Source organism: Uloborus diversus, unplaced genomic scaffold, assembly GCF_026930045.1.
Source record: "Uloborus diversus isolate 005 unplaced genomic scaffold, Udiv.v.3.1 scaffold_13, whole genome shotgun sequence".
In the NCBI taxonomy this organism is placed as follows: domain Eukaryota; kingdom Metazoa; phylum Arthropoda; class Arachnida; order Araneae; family Uloboridae; genus Uloborus; species Uloborus diversus.
The window spans coordinates 1608818-1629192 of record NW_026557987.1 but is presented as its reverse complement, the minus strand read 5'-3'; the positions used below and the strand labels follow the sequence as shown (position 1 = coordinate 1629192).

At 34.3% G+C, this 20375-nt stretch overlaps 1 protein-coding gene across 1 annotated transcript in view; it reads right to left on the bottom strand.

Moving 5' to 3' along the window:
- Window positions 1-11828, bottom strand: part of LOC129232592 (lysosomal acid phosphatase-like) — a 65526-nt gene extending 53698 nt beyond the window's left edge. The window contains exons 1-2 of the mRNA XM_054866725.1: window positions 11438-11828; window positions 349-444 (exon numbers count right to left, since the gene is read on the bottom strand). Coding sequence (XP_054722700.1) covers window positions 349-444; window positions 11438-11611 — 270 coding nt within the window. The 5' untranslated portion in view covers window positions 11612-11828. The remainder of the gene's footprint in view (window positions 1-348; window positions 445-11437) is intronic.
- Between the last annotated feature and the right edge of the window lie 8547 nt (window positions 11829-20375).

Below are 20375 nucleotides of genomic sequence, written 5' to 3'. Positions count from 1 at the left end.
TTTTTTTTTTTTGTAATTTCTGAAATTTTTATGTGCTGAGATAAAGCTGTCTCTCCTCTTCTTGGTCCAAGGTCTCCAATTTTTTACTTGATATTGATGCAGTGGGGGTGGATAGGTCGTATCAAGGGGATGGATAGCTATAAGAGGGGCCATTGATCTTCATTGGGGACTAATAAACAGACTAGGACCAACCTATCTGGGCCTAGAACCTGTTGCTGGTCGACACATTTTTATTTGTGTTTGTATTATTATAATGTTTCAGATTGACTTGAAGATCATATAGGTAGGAAAAACAGATAAAAAATTAATTTAAAATATTTTTCACTCCAGTTTTTTTTTCTTTCTTACTTGTGTTAAGCGACCAACTCCTTCTCTCCATACGTCTATTGGATTTAAGTCCCCAGGGAATGTTTGGTCAGGTGCTCTCATTCCATGGCGGAAGAGCTTAAAAAGAATTTAAAAAAAGTTACATAAATGTTTGTCGACAAAAAATACAAAAACAAGCAACGATGCATAATACAATCAAGGTTTTTTTTTTCAAAGCCCAACGGTAATCTATCCTGCAAAAGTGAAAATGATGAAATATTAATCCACAGCTTCGACAATTTATCCACTTTATTTCAAAAGGGCGTACGTCATAGATGAGCATACGTTGACTTACGGTCTTTTAACAAAAACCCATTCAGACATTGAGAAGTCAATTCAGAAATGTAACGCAAAATTAAAGTTTAGGCCATGGTTCTTCGAAAATTTTCACTACAGAGCCCTCGATCTCCATACTCCTCTCTAATTTGATCCAAGCTTTACTTAAAGTTGAACTTCTAAGATTTCAATTTCGAAAATTTTTCGTAGTAAAACCCGCTTACTCGCTCCTTTTCCTGTAGCTTTAAAATATGTTTCTAGGAGGGAAAGTTCCCGAATCTTTTACGTCTTCCCCTAACATCCTCAAAGCTGAAGGCACAGGCCACAGGGGGGGGGGGGATTTTGGTGCAAGTTGCGCCATCAAAATTTGGGGGGGGGGGGGATTTTTTAAAATTATTTTTCTGACTTTACTTATTGATTTATTTTTAATTAATTATTTATATTATTATTATTTTTTATTTTGTTCTGTTTATCTTTTATTTCATTTATTTATTTAGTTTGTGTGTGTGTGATTAGCGTAACACAGAACTTTTTTAATAAAATAATAACAATAATAACAATTAAAAACAGATAAATAAATAAATAAAAATATTTAAAGCAACAAATAAAATAAAAAAGAGAGCTAAAAATAAAAAAGAAAGAGAGGGTTGAGAATTTTTTTTTTTTTTTTTTTTTGGAGGGGGGAAGGATTTGCGCCATTGAACTTGGGGCGGGGGGATGGGCTCACCTGGCTGAAGGCAAGCAACATTTTCACCTAAATTTCACTTCTTCCTTTTTTTTTTTTTTGTTGTTGTTTTAATGAGAGGAAACTCGAAGCCCAACTTTTCCCTGTTAATACCAAAAATGTCCTAAAATCATGATTTTTGACATCAATCTAAAAAAACTCCGCCTTTCAACACTCTCCTATTTACTTTTTGTGAAGCAATAAATTGCATGTAGCAGCCTATCGGGGCGGCATAATAGGGGCGGCATAATAAGGGCGGCAGTTTCAAACCTTTTCCAAGCATCAGAAAATTTATAGATCTGGCGCTGATGACAAGACACACTGCTTTAGGGTTAAAAAGGATTATTTAAAAGTGAAAGGATGTACCAGTACTAGGATATGAAAATCATAGTTAAAATACGCTAACTACTAAATTAACTACTGGAAATACTTTTCAACTAGAAATTAAATTTTTAGCCTTTACACTGGCAGAACTGAAACTCGCAATAATTTTTGTTCTCCCCCTTTTTTAATTTAAAATGTCTGCTGCTTTGATATTTTCATCCCTAATTGTTGATCATATACTACGCTCCTAACTTTTGTAATTCTGGATTGTGTTTTGCGATCTTGATCACTAAGTCTAGTTGATGAGCAAATTACGGTTCGCATGATTTTATACGGTTCTCTAGGTTTTAAGATTTTTTTTTTATAATTTTGTGCATCAAGTGCAATATTTATGGCAACTTATTTTCAATAAATATAAAATGAAATAACACATGTCGCAATAAATAAATAAATAAATATTAAGAAACATGATGCATCTATTGAACTGTCACTAAGTCTGGAATTCATTTTCATAATTTCCTACTTGAAATAAAAGTAAAAAATATGCTTTCTGAATTCACTCAGGTCGGTCCTCCTTTAACTGCCTGAAAGTCCTTTGTCTTTAAATAGTTTGATCTCTTACGTGCTGGTTTCAGATAAGTATTTCTTATTTCTTTTGCGTGTGCGTGTTTGTTTTTCATTTTTTTTTAATTTGAAATTTATGAGGAACTTAGCTAAGTTCGATCTTTGATAGTTTATTTTATTCGTTTCTGTTTTCATTTCAAAATTCTTTGCAATCATGTGAATGTCTGAAAATATTTTCTAGTTGATTATGCCTTTCCTCTATGCTAAATGTTTGTACCGTATATATTTGCTTAATATTATCTCTCCAAATGCACAGCTAAATAGCGAGACAGGACAGCACACCAATACCGGTGACACAAAATTACGATTTGTTACACTTACCAGAAAAGCTTTTTTCTCAAACTTTAGTACAGTTTGGTAAAATATATTTTTTAAAAACTATCATAAAGTTTTAATGTACTTAATAGTTGAAATCATAGACTAATAATAAGAATAGACCGAGCTATGGCAACCCTTTTGCTGCTCATAAACCAAACCATGTGACTGGTGGATATCCTAGCAACAGCGAGCGTTGATCGTTGCAGACGATCAACGATCGCGAGAAATAAAATAAATAGAATTGATGGAACACGGAAGAATCATATTTTATGGAGTCCGACTTGTAAATTTGTTATTCTAGGCTGTAAATATTTTGTTAATATAGTGAGTTTTTCGTTTAGATAGTACTGTGCATTTTCTTTAGTCAATTTGAATAACTCTCTAAGCAATTAAAGATGCAAGCGCCCAAAAAGAATCGGCAAACGGTAAGATTTTTACCTACAATTTCAATTTAAGATACCGATTAGTACATTTTTGCGTTAACGCAAAACGTTTACGCCATTTCGTTCACGCCAATGCTGACGTAGCAGTTCCAAATGAAATAAAAGTTACTGAAAACTGTGATCAAATACTAATTACTAATGTCAAAATAAAGCATAACTAAAAGTAAAACAGTTCAATCTCTGCACCTGGAAAAAAATTATAATAAAAACACATTACGTCTTAAAATATATGTCGAGTGCCAAACTATAGATAATATTGCCATCTAGCAACCATGCTGCCAAAGTTTTCACCAAGCCTCCCACTAGTCACATGATGTATCCATGAACCAATTTTTTCATCAGCAAGTCTGCGAAAGCTCGGTCTACTCTTATTATTAGTCTATGGTTGAAACAGATTATTCATAGCACAAATACATTCGTAATTACACTTCAAATTAAATTTTACAGAAGGGCTAGTGAGCGATCAAGGAATACGAAAAAAAAAAAAAAAAAACGAGCTGATATGTGCATGACTTCTTTTTACGCCAATTTAATGATAATAATAGTGCTTTGGAGTAAGCAAAGAAACACTTTAAATATTTTTGCCCCAAGTTTGTTGCGAACTGAAGCAAAAAAAAAAATTAATTTGAATTTTGACATTTTGAATTCAAATTATGTTTTTTGCAATCACGAGTGTGTGTATGTAGGCATGTGTGTTTGTGTGTGGGGGGGGGGGGGTTTGTGTGTACGGGGTATGTGTGTTTGTGTCTGTGTGCTGGCATAAGTGTGGAGGGTATGTGTATGTGTGTGGGGGGGGGGTATGTGTATGTGTGTGTAGGCATATGTGTTTGTGTCTGTGTGCAGGCATGAATGTGTGGGTAGTTGTGTGTATGTATGCGTGTGTGTTTGTGTGTGTATGTGTTTGTGTGTAGGTGTATGTGTGTAGATGTATGTGTGTGTAGGTTTATGTGTGTATAGGTGTATGTGTGTATGTGTTTGTGTGTGTGTATGTGCACGTGTGTGTGTAGGACATGGATGCAACCTGGAGACTGTTTTCGCTATAGGAGCGGCATCGTGAGGAGCCGGTCGACGGTGACAGGGTGCGGAGGGTGGCGGTGGGAAAAATCAAAGGAACGTCAAAAACAGTCAAATGAGAACAATAAGCAATCGTGATTGCTCAAAAAAAAAAAACGTTTTATACAGGTTCTTTTTCCCAATATTGGACATTTTAATGTGATTCAATGGTTAACTCTCTAAATATCGCCAACAATGGCCAAAATGAAACCAAATTAAAAAAATAAAAAAGACCTGTGACTCTCACTTCCCCCCAATCAACTCTAATTTGAATTCTGAAACTTTGAATTCAAATTATGTTTTTCGCAATCACGAGTTGCGACAAGACCCTACTCATTGGAGTTATTGTTTCTAGAAACGCCCTCGCCCCCCAAGCTTATCCCTCCTCCTGGTTGGTTAAGAGTGTAAAGTTGAGTGTGTGCACGTAGGTGTGTGTGTGTGTAAAGACCCGCGCGTGTGTGAGTGTGAATGTGTATGAGCATGCGTGTGCTGGACATGGACGCCACCGTCCGGCAGAAGTGGATTCTGGGGGACAGTGCTCAGGAACAGAGGAGCCACGCCGCCGCAGAGGCCCCTGGTCCAAAGGAACCAAAAAAGAAACCACAACATCAAGAATGGACAAGTGAGAACAATAAGCAATCGTGATTGCTCAAAAAAAAAAAAAAAAAAAAACCGCCAAATTTTTTGTCGCTACGTTGGCGAAAAAACTTGGCGACCAAAAGCTGGGCGACATGTCGGCAAGTGTTTGCCAAATTATAATGCCTTGTTGAGTTTGCATTGATATTATCAATGATTTCCCCCCAAAAAGGTGGAAAAGACCCCCTTAGGAACATGCGAATGCAACCGAAAGGGGAGGTGCACAACTAGATCTACTAGGAGTCTACGTACCGAATTTCAACTTTCTGGGGCATGCCGTTTTTGAGTTATGCGAGATACATACACACATACGTATGTACGCACATACATACGTACATACAGACGTTACGAAAAAAACTCGTTGTAATTAATTCGGAGATCTTCAAAATGGAAATTTCGGGTGTCGATACGACGTTTGACATATATCCACGTGTGGTCGGGTTTAAAAAAAAAAAAAAAAAAAAAAAAAACTCAACATTCATTCGGGGGTGAGCAAAATGGAAATTAAGGCCTATTTTTGTGTCATAATTTTTTCGTGAATACAATACTTCCTTTACTTCGTAAAAGGAAGTAAAAACATAGTTCACATTTTCGCAATTTATAACATCATTCAGTGATGAAAATATCATTTTGTAATCTTTCCGAAACTTATAAAATATTTTATTAATTCGTGTTTTTGAAGTCAATTTTTTTCATCAGTAGATTGATTTTCGTAATATCCCATCAAAAAAGAAATGCACGCTTAAAATAACAGCAGACATCAAATAAGTTAAATAGAAAAATCTTTAACCAAAAACTTATTATTTTCAGCTAATACCGAAAATGCCGGTGTTTTACCTCAGCAAATACCGGTATTACGGAACTGCAAAATAGCTTAAAATACCGGTATTGCAATCACTAGATCGGGAGTGTGCAAAATTCGATTTACTTTGTGGGTTAAAGAGCACTTAATTCCGAAAAATGAATATTTTAAACTCTGAAATTTCTTCAACAATTAAAATAATGTCATGCTAACTGTTGAAACTTACAACAATATATTTTGGGGACAAAAACTAATAAAAGTATAGTACTGATTCTGTTTACTTTAATTGCATATTCTAGTCTAGAACAAATAAATGAGATAATAGCATAAATAATGATACAAATATAAAGTTGTAAAATGCATTGCAAAATACTAAATATTCAAAACTGCTGAAAATAAAACGAGGCCAAGCTTAATTAATGCTTCACTTTTATTTAAACAAAGCAATTTTAAATCATCTTATACATATAAAATCTGAGTATCTATCTATCTATCTATCTATCTATGTCCAAGCTTCTTCTCCCGAACGACAGTGAACTGACCATCGAACCAGGTATCGATGGATTCGTCATCTTCCCGTCTTCATGTTTGGCTATTTAACATAATCCTCCGATAATAATTAGCGGAGATATCAATTAAAAACTATTAATTATGACTCTTAGATTTCAAAATCAAATCCATATTTTTCGAAGGCTTTCCTCCATTCAAATTATTATTCAGTGCTTCAACTCAACTTTCCGCAACCATGCTTTTATTAAAATTTATAGCGTTTGAAAATCATTGAAAAGAAACATCTGTTGCCATTTTTTTTCTCGAATATAAAGAAATAAAATTAGGCTTTTGTTTTAAGGCTTTTCCTGTAATCAGGGTGTTTAAGTTGTTTACTTTTCGATTATTTTGCCGTAATCTGCAGCAAAATTTTGCTGTTTTTTTTTTTGTTCAAGCCTGATTGTTAAATACGCGTCACATGACATAACTTTCATTTTCGAGGAGGACCGTGCACGTCGTAAAGTAAATGAGTGATTTACAAGTTATTTGAGTTCTTTGAGGGTTTGTACCTGGAAAACGGATTGATGTAATTCTTGTACGACCATGTGGATAGAATCCATCCAAATATTTATCTGAGTGGTATGTTGCATTAATAAACACCCGGGCAACGCCGGGTAGTAGACTATTTTATGTAAAAAGCGGATTGTTATTGTGCATAAATATTTCCGATATAGTCTATCAGATGTAATTCAGTTTAACGTGAGTAAAGATTATAGTTGATAATGCATATATTTTCCCCTTTTGTGCTGACTGAAAATGTACTCATAACTTGTATCATTGATAACGATTATTAACGTTGATGAGGTGTTTTGGCAAAAATATGTTTTACTGGTGTTTTGCAAACCTTGCTTTACGCGCATTTATTTATTCCTTAACGCGTTAGAAACTAGTGTCAGTGTACTACAAAAGCATCAACTGGACTGCTCTTACATTTTTTAGGTAGCCCGTGCAACGCCGGGCACGCAGCTAGTCTTATACATATAAAATCTGAGTATCTATCTATCTATCTATCTATGTCCAAGCTTCTTCTCCCGAACGACAGTGAACTGACCATCGAATTAGGTATCGATGAATTCGTCATCTTCCCGTCTTCATGTTTGGCTATTTAACATAATCCTCCGATAATAATTAGCGGAGATATCAATTAAAAATTATTAATTATGACTCTTAGATTTCAAAATAAAATCCATATTTTTCGAAGGCTTTCCTCCATTCAAATTATTATTCAGTGCTTCAACTCAACTTTCCGGATGAACGCTTTTATTAAAATTTACAGCGTGAAGAAAATCATTGAGATGAAAGATCTGTTGCCATTTCTTTTTCTCGAATATGAACAGGTAAAATTCTTGTTTTTGTTTTGAGGCTTTTCCTGTAATCAGGGGGTTTAAAATGTTTACTTTATGGGGGTTTTCCGCAATCTGCCACAAAATTTCACTGACTTTTTTTTTTTTTGGTTCAAGCCTGAGTGTTGAACTCGCGTCACTTGACATAACTTTTATTTTCGAGGTGGACCGTGCAAAGCCGGGCGACGCAGCTAGTATTTAATTAAAAACTGAGCGTATGTACCTATGTATCTATGTATGTCCAACCTTCTTCTCCCGAACGACAGTGAACTGACCATCGAACCAGGTATCGATGGATTCGTCATCTTCCCATCTTCATGTTTGGCTATTTAACATGAACCTCCGATAATGATTAGCGGAGATATCAATAAAAAACTATTAATCACGACACTTAAGATTTCGACATAAAATCCCTATTTTTCGAAGGCTTTCCTCCATTCAAATTATTATTCAGTGCTTCATCTCAACTTTCCGCAACAATGCTTTTACTAAAATTTATAGCGTAAAGAAAATCACTGAGATAAAAGATCTGTTGCCATTTTCTTTTCTCTATTATGAACAGGTAAAATTCTTGTTTTTGTTTTGAGGTTTTTCCTGTAATCAGGGGATTTAAAATTTTTACTTTTTGGGGGGGTTTTCCGCATCTGCCGCAAAAGTTCACTGACTTTTTTTTTTGGTTCAAGCCTGAGTGTTGAACTCGCGTCACATTAACTTTTATTTTCGAGGTGGACCGTGCAAAGTCGGGCGACGCAGCTAGTAACGTAATAACTAGTGTTTCTAGAAACTTTTATGTCTAGTCGAAACAAAGACTTGAATAATGAAGGTAAAAATTTTATCATTTGAACAGTTCCACATCACAAACTGAGCCCAAATTCTTCTTGAGTAAAAAGCATGTAAGGGAAGCTGCTGACCCACGGACGTTGGTTGGGAAATTCCGGGTATCGTCTAGGGAGGTCCTAATTGGGGTTCAACGTGTGTGTCACAGCCCTTTCCAGTGTGGTGGGGTGTGTGCGGAGAAAAGTACCCCAGGAAGTTTCAACGCCATGAAACGAACCTTTAAGATTCTGTCACAATTTTTCGGTTTTAGTAGGATCTTTAAAAAAAACATGAACAATTTCTTTTTTTTTCGCCCGTCGTGGATTGTATTATTCATTTTTGTTGTAGGTATCATGTTTCCCTATATTTTGAAGGTTTTGTTTCTGATTTTTAATGTTGTGAAACTGTGGTCTTGTCGACAGGGTTGTTTGGTTTAAACCACGTTGGTTTAAACTATGGTTTAACCATGGTTTAAACCAATTGGTTTTTAAAAAAAAAACATGCGGTTTTTTTAAAAAATGTTTTTTTTTAAAAAAGCCAAAAAAAAAAAATCCATTTTACAGGTTTACATTGATTTTCCCACACATATTGAAAAATGTGAAATTCCATTTATGCCAAGTTGCAGAGATAAATACTAAAATTGCAAAGTTGCTTCTTCAAAATGTATTACAAGCTTTAATCGAAAAAAAAAAAAATTAATATATTTTTTATTTTATATATGTGCCATAAAGCAGATTTCAGTCAACTTCCATCATTATGCTTAATTTGCATGATTAGTTAAGATTTACTAAGGATTGAATCTTTTATTGTAGATGCAATTCATTATATTGCTCACTCCTGTTGCAGGGGTGCGACATTTTTGCCCATTTATTTGCACTTTCCTGGAATTTTAACTTCGGCTTGTAAGGTAATCAACAGTCCAACTTAATTGTTTGCACCTAAAAACTAAGATTTGTTCTGCAGGTGAACACAAATAATATTTTTTGAATCAAATTTTTAAAAAAAGTTTATACTTCATATTATGATACATAATAGTTCCTTATATTATAATGTAGGAAGATTAAAAGATAAATTTTTAAATTCCCAGAACAAAATGCAAATGTATGCGTAAAAATTGATTGAGAAATATATAAATTTTCACATATAAACTACACTCTCCATTGGTGTTTTTTTTTTTTTTTTTTTTTTTGGATTCTGTGTGCTCAAAAGATTTTGATTGGCTATACACCTATGCTGCTTTATGACTATTGGGTGCAGATAATTCTTAGTTTTTTTCCCCCCTTTTGTTCATTGGAATTGGGATTTTGGTATTTGCTTTGCCTTAGCTAACCTGTGCAGTTTACAAAAGTTACTTACTCATATTGTTTTAAAAAGAATGTCTAATTCTGGTAGAAAAAAAGACCTAATCTGGCTTTCATTTGATGAAATCAAAAATGAAGCCAGTATTTCGTATCATAAAGGGTCTATATATACATGCATACTAATATGTTAATCAAGTCAAACATTTCAATCAATATTTCCCCGCAGAAAGCTATTTTAATTATTTAATTTAGTTACAAGGTTTTGTTCTTATCTCTTTAATTAATCAAGAAATTAGGTATAATGTGACTATTGAATAACTGTTAATTACATGGAACCTTAATTACCTTCCGAAAATTAATTGTTTTTCTCGCAAATAGTATTTAAACCAAAAAAAAACCCCGGTTTAAACCAAAAAAACCTGGTTTAAACCAAAAAAAAACGGGTTTTTTTTTTGAAAAAACCGGTTTTTTTTACCAACCCTGCTTGTCAATGTGACTGGCTTGCAAAACCAAAATGGCGTACCTTTGTACCCAAGGACGCATAACCGTGCGTACCTACGGACGGCAATTTTTAGTCTCCTTGGGTCAGACCTGAGTCTTCTTACAAAGTGAAGTTCCTCAAAATGGTGCCTTGTCATCAACGTCCGAAATTTGCTTTCAACAACAATGATGATGAATTTGAAGTAGGGCTTGAAGATCTAGTGTTGAAGTAACCTCCACCTGTTGTAAGATCTACAGACCGTCAAACTCACCTGTTTTCATTTGAAGTCGACGTTTCTAGATTTTTGTTGGTTTAATCTAAACTGAGTTTTATGTAATGTGTTAATTTTGTTAAAGTGTTCAATTTGCATATAAATTGAAGTTACTATATTAGGTACATAGAGAGCCATACTATCATGAATCTAGTTAATATTTTGTTTAAAAACATATTAATTATTCATAGCATCATGAACTCTCTTAAGAGTAATATATTTTTAAAAAAGTTCACTGACGTTAAAAAATTAAGGAAAACTAAAAAAAGGGGGAAAAACCTTCGGTTAATTTTCAAAGTTTAATTTTTGTTGGATATTTTGTTTAATGTTATTTTCAACGGATGTTTGTAGTATTTCAATATAAAATGACTTATGAAAATGTATTGAGTATAATTGAGTTCCTCAGACCTATTTATGTGTTATTTTTTTTATATGTCCATGGGTACAAAGGCACCTGTCCGCGGGGTGAACGGGGGTGTTGTACCCACGGACAAAAAAGACGGATTTTAAGAAAATATTTTTTAAGTTGAAATCTTTGAGATTTTAAACCTGACAAAATTTGGCAAATTAGCTAATAAGTTGTAGATTCTGCTAGAAAAATTTACCGATCGATTATCTGTTCCCAGAGACCAGCAAAAATTGAAAAGTAAATTTTGTCCATGGGTACAGCAGCTTTCCCTACTTATTTTTATTCATAAGTTTATTTATTTCAACTCATTCTGTTACGACATTTTGAATTTCTAAATTCTCCACTTTTTTTTTTTTTTTTTCAAATTTGCCTTTCTGTCCCTTGCAAATACGTTGCTATTCCTAACCTCAAGAATGAGATGACTTTCTAACACATTCTCGAAGTTAGCTTAACTCTTGATGTGGAGCATCGTCAAGAATTTTTTTTTTTTTCTTCTCCAAATTGGGAACTGATTTCTGGTAAAATCATGGACTTTTTTTACATTCCCCGAAACAAGTTACGGATTAGATTAATAAACCGGTATAGGTCTGATAAATATTCAAAAATTTATCATTTAATTGTTTTAGTATTGATTTTGCAAAATCACCGGATTAAATATCTTTATTGTAATATTTACATTTCTGAAAAAATTCAACACTTACAATTTGCAGTTGCACCAGCTCCCTTCCTTCCTCCGAACCAGATTCCTCAGAACGTTCCGTTTCTTGTTGTAAAGTATCAGCTGCTACAGATTTCTCCACGGCAGCAAACACCACAAAATCACTTGCAGAGAAAGCTATCACACAAATTATTACAGCCCATTTGTTAATCACCATTCTAAAACACCATCAAAACAACCTCAACACTTTTCATTCAAAGGTTTTTTAAATTCTTCACCACCAGTCATCTATGATTGTTCAAGTAAAAAATATCACGAACTGAATAAAATAACTACAAATTAGATTAGCTCAAATCTTTACGCCGGGAAGAATTTCCTAACCCCAATATCAATTTCAGAGGAGTAGATTAGCTCAAATCTTTACGCCGGGAAGAATTTCCCAACCCCAATATCAATTTCAGAGGAGTAACAGATAGTGGAATATTCAGCTTAAGGGTATATGTTTACTGAGCTGCTCTTCAGTTTCGGTTGGCATGGCCGACTGAAGTAAAGCAAACATGAGGCAACCAATATCGTAACACAACGTTCGCGATTAACTGCCTCCTGATCCATGTGTTCTTCTGGAACACATTCATAAAAGGATTATGACAACTGTGACAAAAGAGTTGCGCTGATCTCGGACGAACGGGAATAAAACTCGCGTGTAAAGAAACGTGAGACGCTGGGAGCGTGACACCTGGGTGTGTGTTACAGTGAGAGTCTGAAATTGAAGGATATGTTGATATTCATCGGCTAGCATGAGCGTAGCCAGGATTCCTGTTAGAGAGGGGTATAATCATAAGCGCAACAAGATAGTGGATTTTAGTCCCCCTCCCCCCTAGTGCAGACCTCGGAAATTGCTTGAAATTATAGTCCAGTGGCGCACACAGGAATTTCTCAAGGGGAGGGTCCAAGATCGAAAGCCCATCATTCTCGTATCTTACTCTAACATGCATATAAAAATATTCTTTGATTTTATTGATTCTCAGGGACAAAAAAACATTAAAAAAAATATTTTGAACAATTACTCATCATTAGTTAATAAAATTATTAATTTATGAATAACAAACACTTAATTACAATACCAGAAAGCACAAGAATGAATGTATTTACTTTTTACATAGTTAAAAAGAAACAGGGGAATAAAATCATTATTCTAGAACAATTTATGCTCACATACAGTTCTATTTTGTAGTAGAACAAAGAGAGATATAAATTTTATTTTTTTCTGATTAAATTTGAAATTATTGCTACATTTGCTAGGAATTATTTTATGCACTACATTCGTAAGATTATAGTCAATTAAAAACTCAAGAGCTATGGGAGGGGTCCGGACCCCCTGGACCCTCCCCTTGTGTGCGCCACTGATTCTGACCCTAAAAAAGCATTTTATTTTTCGCTTTGTGGCCAGATGAGAGCAGAAAAAACGTTATGTGGCTCTCCCCCGGAAATTTTCGAAATTGAAGTCTTAAAATTGCAATTTCAAATTATCTTTGGTGACATTTGGAAAGAATGAGGGAGTCTGAGGTTCTGTTTTAGGGAGGGGCGATTGCTTCTCCCTAGAACAGACCTCTTCTGGTAGAACAACCCCCTCTGGCTGCCCCCATGCTGACTAGCGTCGCCGTTTACTAGATTACGGACTTTCACAGCAACAGGGTCCGATAAAAATTGAAAGATCTTTGAGACCGCGAGAAGTTTTTAGTCATCAGGTGAAATTATTTCCTGTAGTTGAAAAGAAAATTCAGTGTGATGTGCTTTAAGAACTAGTCGATTTGTGGGACAAAAATTCCCAAATTTTAGGAGCCAGATTTTTTTTTGAGCAATCACGATTGCTTATTGCTTTCATTTGACTGTTTTTGGCGTGCTATCGTTTTTCCCACCGGCGCGGCGCCACCCTCTGCCAGCACCACCCGTCGCGTCGGCCGGCCTCACGATGCTGCTCCTCTAGCGAAAACCGTATCCAGGTTGCGTCCATATCCAACACACACACGCATATATACACGCAACAACACATACACAAACGCCACCATACACACACATACTTCTACACACATACACACACGCATGCATACAGACACCTACACATACACACAAATACACACAACTGCCCACACATTCATGCCTGCACACAGACACAAACACATATGCTTACATACACATACCCCGCCCCCACGCACACAAACACTCATACACACAACTACCCACACACTCATGACTGCACACAGACACAAACACACATGCCTACACACATACACATACCCCCCCCCACACACACACACATACAAACTCATACTCGTGATTGCGAAAAACATAATTTGAATTAAAAATGACAAAATTCAAATTTTTTTTTTTTCCGGCGTCGCCAGACAATTTCTTCTTAGAGTATATAGGAAAATTCAGTGTAACATGGTTTCTGAAAGATTCTTGTTTGAAAGAATTAGTCACCTCGACATAGTTTTAGGCCACTGGCAGGATAGGCGGAGTGTGGCAGGAAGTCTGTGGCGCGCTTGCACCCAAGAGACCACATAACATCTATACTATATGACCAAAAGTTGGGATATTTTCAAAAATTCACTTTTTACGGATTTCTCAAAAAATAAAAGACCAATTGCTCTGTAATTGTTTTCACATAAAAAGTATATTCTAGCTGTCATCTCCCAATAACAGTTAAGTCTGCTATTTACAGTGGCTCCTGAAAGTGTTCGTACACTTTGAATTTTTTTAGTAAAACCAGAATAACGCAAAACTGAATTCGAATATGACGTCCAATATTTTTCCATATCATTCCTATGTCATTTTAAATACAACCCAGTAGTTTTTTCAAAATATTGATGGCTCTTCTTTTTGAAATGGGTCAAAAAACGAAGATACAGAGAAATAACGCGTCACAAAAGTTATCATACGCTCAAGTATTTTCGAATAAATTAATGATTAAAATTATCATACGTCTTTTTTTTTAAATCATTTTTGCCTTGTGTTGACCCTTAAATGTCATTTGGCTTTAATTTTTTGTTTATTTATTCCTTAATATTGCGCTTATCACTTTGAAATTTCTGGTATTCGTAAAAAACAACAAACACCATTCGAAATTTGAATTTTTTTCCTCACAGTAGACAGTAGCGGTAAATTGGTTTGAAATGTCTCTAAATTAGATAATTTATTCCATTCTATAGCAAAGTGATTGATAAAATGCGTTAAAGAAAAGAATCGGACCGAAAACAAGGCAGTAAAAGGTCAACCGGCAAAGTTGACAAAGCATGATCGGAGATTTAAAGTTAAAAAATTTATGAAAAATACACATTTGAGTGATGTAAAAGTTTCTTCAGAGTTAAATGAAATATTTTACATTTAATTTTCACCTAAAATTGCTCGCCAAGTTCTCTGATTAGCTGGATTAAATGGGACCTCTTCCAGCAGGAATTTTCTTGGTCGTGCGAAAAACAAAAAGCAAAATCAAAGCTCAAAACGTTTTGAAATTAAGTCTTACTTAGAGATAAATATAGATTTAACATTTTTGGTTGAATTGTTGTATAATTGTAAATAGAAGAAAAAAATTAGGAACTTAATCTTAAGAACTCAGTTGGCTCAGTTAATCAGGACGGTGAAGGTGTTCTCATCTTGTGTGAGGGTGCATATCAGCATCAGGACTTGGTAGTTAGGAATTTTTTGACGAAATAATGAATCATGCTGTTCCTTTAATTATTTTGAAAACCAATTTTAAACTCTTAGCCAAATATTTGGTTATCGGAAACAATTTTGTTTTTTTATGAATATAACGATAAGAAGCACACGGTGTTCAACGTTTGCGTCTAGGCCCTTGAAAATTGTTCTAAAGTTAAGAAAATACGCCCTCAATCTCCAAATTTGAACTTAATGTAACATATTTAGAGATATCTGGAAGCTAGATTACGAAACAATGGCTTTGAAACGAAAATAGAGCTAGAAACAGTAAGACTCGAAGAGTGGTTGAACACTTACTTAGAAATTACGCAAAAAAAAAAAAAAAAAAAAGAAAGAAAGAAAAAAGAATGAAATCTATTCCCAGACGTTTAAAAGGTGTTGTTGATACTGCATGATATTCTACTTATTCATAACTGAATAAAAGGTTAGATTATTCAATAATATATAGACTTTTTCAAAGTGTACGAAGACTTTTGTGAAATAAAATTTCCGGCACTTTTTGGTTTTTGATTTTTTAAAAATTAAGTTTTAATATTTTTAAAAAAAAATTTCATGTAGTTTTGTTAAAAATTGATCTTAGATCTTATAATTAAATACCTATTCCGAAATATTAGTTCTAACCAATGGATACTGGCCTATTTCATTGAGAGTCGTAGGTGTACGAACACTTTTGGGAGTCACTGTATTTAGGGGACCAGCAACAAATTGAGGAAACAAAAAAAGATTTTTGATCATTTTTTATTGTAAATAGCTGGGAATAAGCTATAAATTCCAGAAATAAGTTAAAAACCTGTCTAGAATTTATTTTTAAATTTTCATGAAAGTATCTTTTATACCTACGGAGATATAAGCATTTTTTTCAAAAATGCAATTTTTTTTATTTGAAGGTTTTCGGTTCATATCACGCAGAGTTTCCCGTCAAATGTTACTAAACTTTCAGAATATTTGACAGTATATTAGAGAAACATAGTAATCAAGTTTGAAGTTAAAATATTGAAAATTTAATGAAATATGAACGTTTAAAGCAATTAATTTTTCAATGCGCCTGCGCGAAAGATAGCAACCTTCATAATCGGAATCCCAGATATACCTTACATCTGATAAAAAAATTCTACCTTGATATCTTCAAAATCTAAAAAGTTATCAGCGATCTAATGAGCCGAGTTTTAATAATTCTTGGTTAAACGACGAATCGTGAGGGATCGTTCCCAAATAATCCGTTCTTATCATGAATTACTCTGCAAGGATAGCAGGAAAGTGTTGCCAGTTTGCGAAAGACCCCTTACCATTCGTCGCCCATCCAAGAATTATCGAAAAAGTTATCGGCGATCTAATGAGCTGTCATTAGATCGCTGATAACTTTTTAGATTTTAAAGATATCAAGGTGGAATTTTTTTATGAGATGTAAGATATATCTGGGCTTTCGATTATGACGGTTATAAATTGCTATCTTTCGCGCAAACGCAGTGAAAAATTAATTGCTTTAAACGTTCATATTTCATTAAATTTTCAATATTTTAACTTCAAATTTTATTACTATGTCTCTCTAATATACTGTCAAATATTCTGAAAGTTTAGTAACGTTTTACGGAAAACTCTGCGTGATATGAGCCGAAAACCTTCAAAAAATTTAAAAAAATTTGCATTTTTGAAAGAAATGCTTATATCTCCGTGGGTATAAGAGAAACTGACGAAAATATAAAAATAAATTCTAGATAGGTTTTTAACTTATTTCTGGAATTTAAAGCTTATTCCCAGCTGATGATCCCAAATGATCGAAAACCTTTTTTTTTGTTTCCTCAATTTGTTGCTGGCCCCTTAATTGAAAAGCAGACTTAACTGTTTTTGGAAAATGACAGCTAGAGTATACTTTTTACGTTAAAAAAAATTACAGAGCAATTGGTTTTTTATTTCCCGAGAAATACGTAAAAATGTTAATTTTTGAAAGTGTCCCAATACTTTTAGTCATATAGTGTATACAGCCTTCAAATTTTGTACAAATTTTATCCCCGGGAGTTTGCACCAGGAGGGGGGGGGGGGGGTATATGAAACTTCCAATTAGTTTTTATTTCTAATTAATTTTTAAGCTAAAATTTAACAAAAAATACATATATTTTGATTTTGTTTAGCGTATTTTATTTAAGTTCTTTTCTCTTTGGGTAAGAGCGGGATTTACTTGTTGTTCCAATTGCGATGAACTCTTTAATTATGCTCAATCTTCTACGAGAGGGAGAGCAAGATCGTGCGCAGGGCCTGATCACCCAAAAGGCTCAGAAGCTTGAGCTTCCCTTCAAAATTAACGGGGGGCCCAAAAATGACTTAAAATTTTCAGTTTCTGCTTTTGAATGTATTTTTAAAAGTACTCAAACATTAGATCTCGCTTAATAAAAATTTTGGAAGAATTTTAAAAAGCGAGGACACAGTTCATAAAATGTGGTAGCAAACTATTTTTGTCTGTGGAATTTTCCCCAACGTGCTGCAATGTACTTTTATGACGCTTGATAAATTTTATAAAGTGATAAATCTGAAACAACTAACCATGATGTACAAAAGTTCAATATGCGGGGAGGGGGGGGGATAAATTTTAATTGGAAGTGTGCTTGGCCGTTTTTGGATATAATACCCATAGCATTAGGGAGTTTTGTTTCAATATGCGTAGAATGTTTAGAAAATATGTACTGGAAACAAAAAGTGGGGGGGGGGCCTGAAATGAGACCTAGCTTCCCCTAACTTTAGAGGTTAATCGGGCCCCGATCGTGCGTGAGAGCCTTAGTCACAGCGTAATAAAGATTTATTGGTAACTAGCGGCCCGCACGGCTTTGCCCTTAGTAGAAAATTAAAAGGTCATTTGGTTCGCCTGTATATTGTGATACGAACAGGGGACCCTCGGGTGTGAAGTGAAGTGTATATTTACAAATAATGGATAGTGAATTTCTCGCCAATTTGCAATGGCTATTTGCTCGCCCATGTTACGGTAATTTGCTCGTCCATGTTATGATGATTTGCTCGTTCATTTCATGGTAATTTACTTGTTCATGTTATGGTAATTCGCTCGGTGCAGAGGAATTAAATCCACCAATGGTGGTAAAAATAAAATGATAGAAAAAGAACAAAATCGCTTTGAGGTGATCACCCCTATGCTACGAACTAATTTTGTACCAAATTTCGTGAAAATCGGCCCAACGGTCTAGGCGCTATGCGCCAAACAGACATCCAAACACACAGACTTTCAGCGTTATTATTAGTAAAGATAAAGCAATGCAACAATATTTAAATTATGCATTCATTAATGCAACAATGTCTAAAAAACATCTTTTGACAATGCTCATGAAAATGTGGAAAACAAGTAGAGCTTGAAACCCTGTATGAAATGAGTACTCACAATGAGTATTTTGCTTATTAAGCACACAACAAAATTTCAAAGTTTTGTTTAAATCATAAAAATAAAAAATAAAATAAAAAATGTTTCAAGCCAGTTAGTATCTATCAGTTTCCCAGTGCCTGATGTAGTTGGGAGCCAGCCGAAGCATTTGTTCCAATTAAAAACTTTTTGTGGGGGGGGGGGGAGTAAATTTGCATTATTTATCTATTTATTCGTTGAAACTCGACATAAAAACTTAAGAGAAGGTACTGGTAAAGGCGTCAGTTTCAAGATCTCCCTGAAAAGGAAAAATCGAAAATTTGGCTGTGCAATTTTTACCAATCCACTTTACTTCAAATTGCAACAAGCAGAATAATTGTGATGAGTAATGAATAATTCATTTTTTAAAAAGTCTTAGTTAGAAAGCGTTGCTGATGTAGCTTCATACACTATATGACCAAAAGTATTGGGACACTTTCAAAAATTCACATTTTAAAGTATTTCTCAAGAAATAAAAGACCAAGTGCTTTGTAATTTCTGCCACATAAAAGGTATGTTCTAGCTGTTATTTTCCATTGAAAGTTATATCACTCATGCATTTAGGGGACCAGCAACAAATTGCGGAAAACAAAAATGTTCTTTGATCATTGTTCATCTTAAACAGCTGAGAATAAGCTGTAAATTTCAGAAATTAGTTACCTTACTATGTACAATTATTTTACGTACTTTCGGGAAAATATCACCGATATTCATGAAGATATAAGCATTTATCTCAAAACTACGAATTTTATTTGAAGGTTTTTGGCTCATAACGCGTAGAGTTTTCCATCAAAGCTTACCAAACTGTCAGAAAACTTGACAGCACACAAGAGAAGTATAACATTGAAATTTGAAAGTAAAATGTTGAAAATTTGAAAAAATATGGACATTTAAGCAATTATCGGCGGATACAGGGAGGGGGCCATGCGGGCCACGGCCGAGAAAATTTCAAGAATAGCTAAAATCTTCATGTTTTGAGCAAAAATGCAAAAAATTACCCTTATAATACATACAAAGTCTAACAATAAGGAAAACAATGAGAATGGAGCCATGGCCACACTGAGAAAGATTCAAAAATATTAAAAAACCTTTTTTAGAGCTAAATATTAAAAAATCCTTATTATTCCTAGAAGTCTTACAAGAATAAAAAAAGACGCCGGGAAACCATATAACAACACTGAGGAAGTTTCAAGCAGTGGTGTTCCTCTGCACATACGCCGTATACTCTCAAACATTTTTTACACATATAGCGTATACTCTCAAGCTTCATAAATTTTCATATTATGACATACTAGGTATATGATTACATACACAAATTGTGCGTAATGGATTAATGGGAGTATACATTCAGAAAAATTGATGGAAACATCACTGGTTACAAGTCTAGTTTTTTAAATCCTCTTTCCTAGTCTTAATTGAAAAAAAAAAAAAACATTGTAATTCACGTGAAGTCTAACAAGAATCGAAACAATGCAAGAAGGAAGGCATAGCCACCCCACGAAACTTTCAAAAATATTGTGACGGATTCGGTGCGACTTCCACTTTCTTGAAATGAAGACACAGTTCTTGATAAAAACACAGGAAATTTATTCACACTATGTACAGGAAATATCGTCAACAACTGCTAAATTATTCATCAGCAATTAAGCAATTATCACACAACACCGTAAACTCAACGTTTACACACGTATTTACTTCCAAATACGAAAACAACACAGCGAAATGCCTCGCTATAAACAGAGCAAATACGCTCTCAGTTCGAAATATCAATCGAAACTCACTGTTTATCCATCGCTAACGGCTTATATAGACACCGAAAAGAAATTTCTCAAATATTCCACACGCTTCTGTAAAGTAGTAG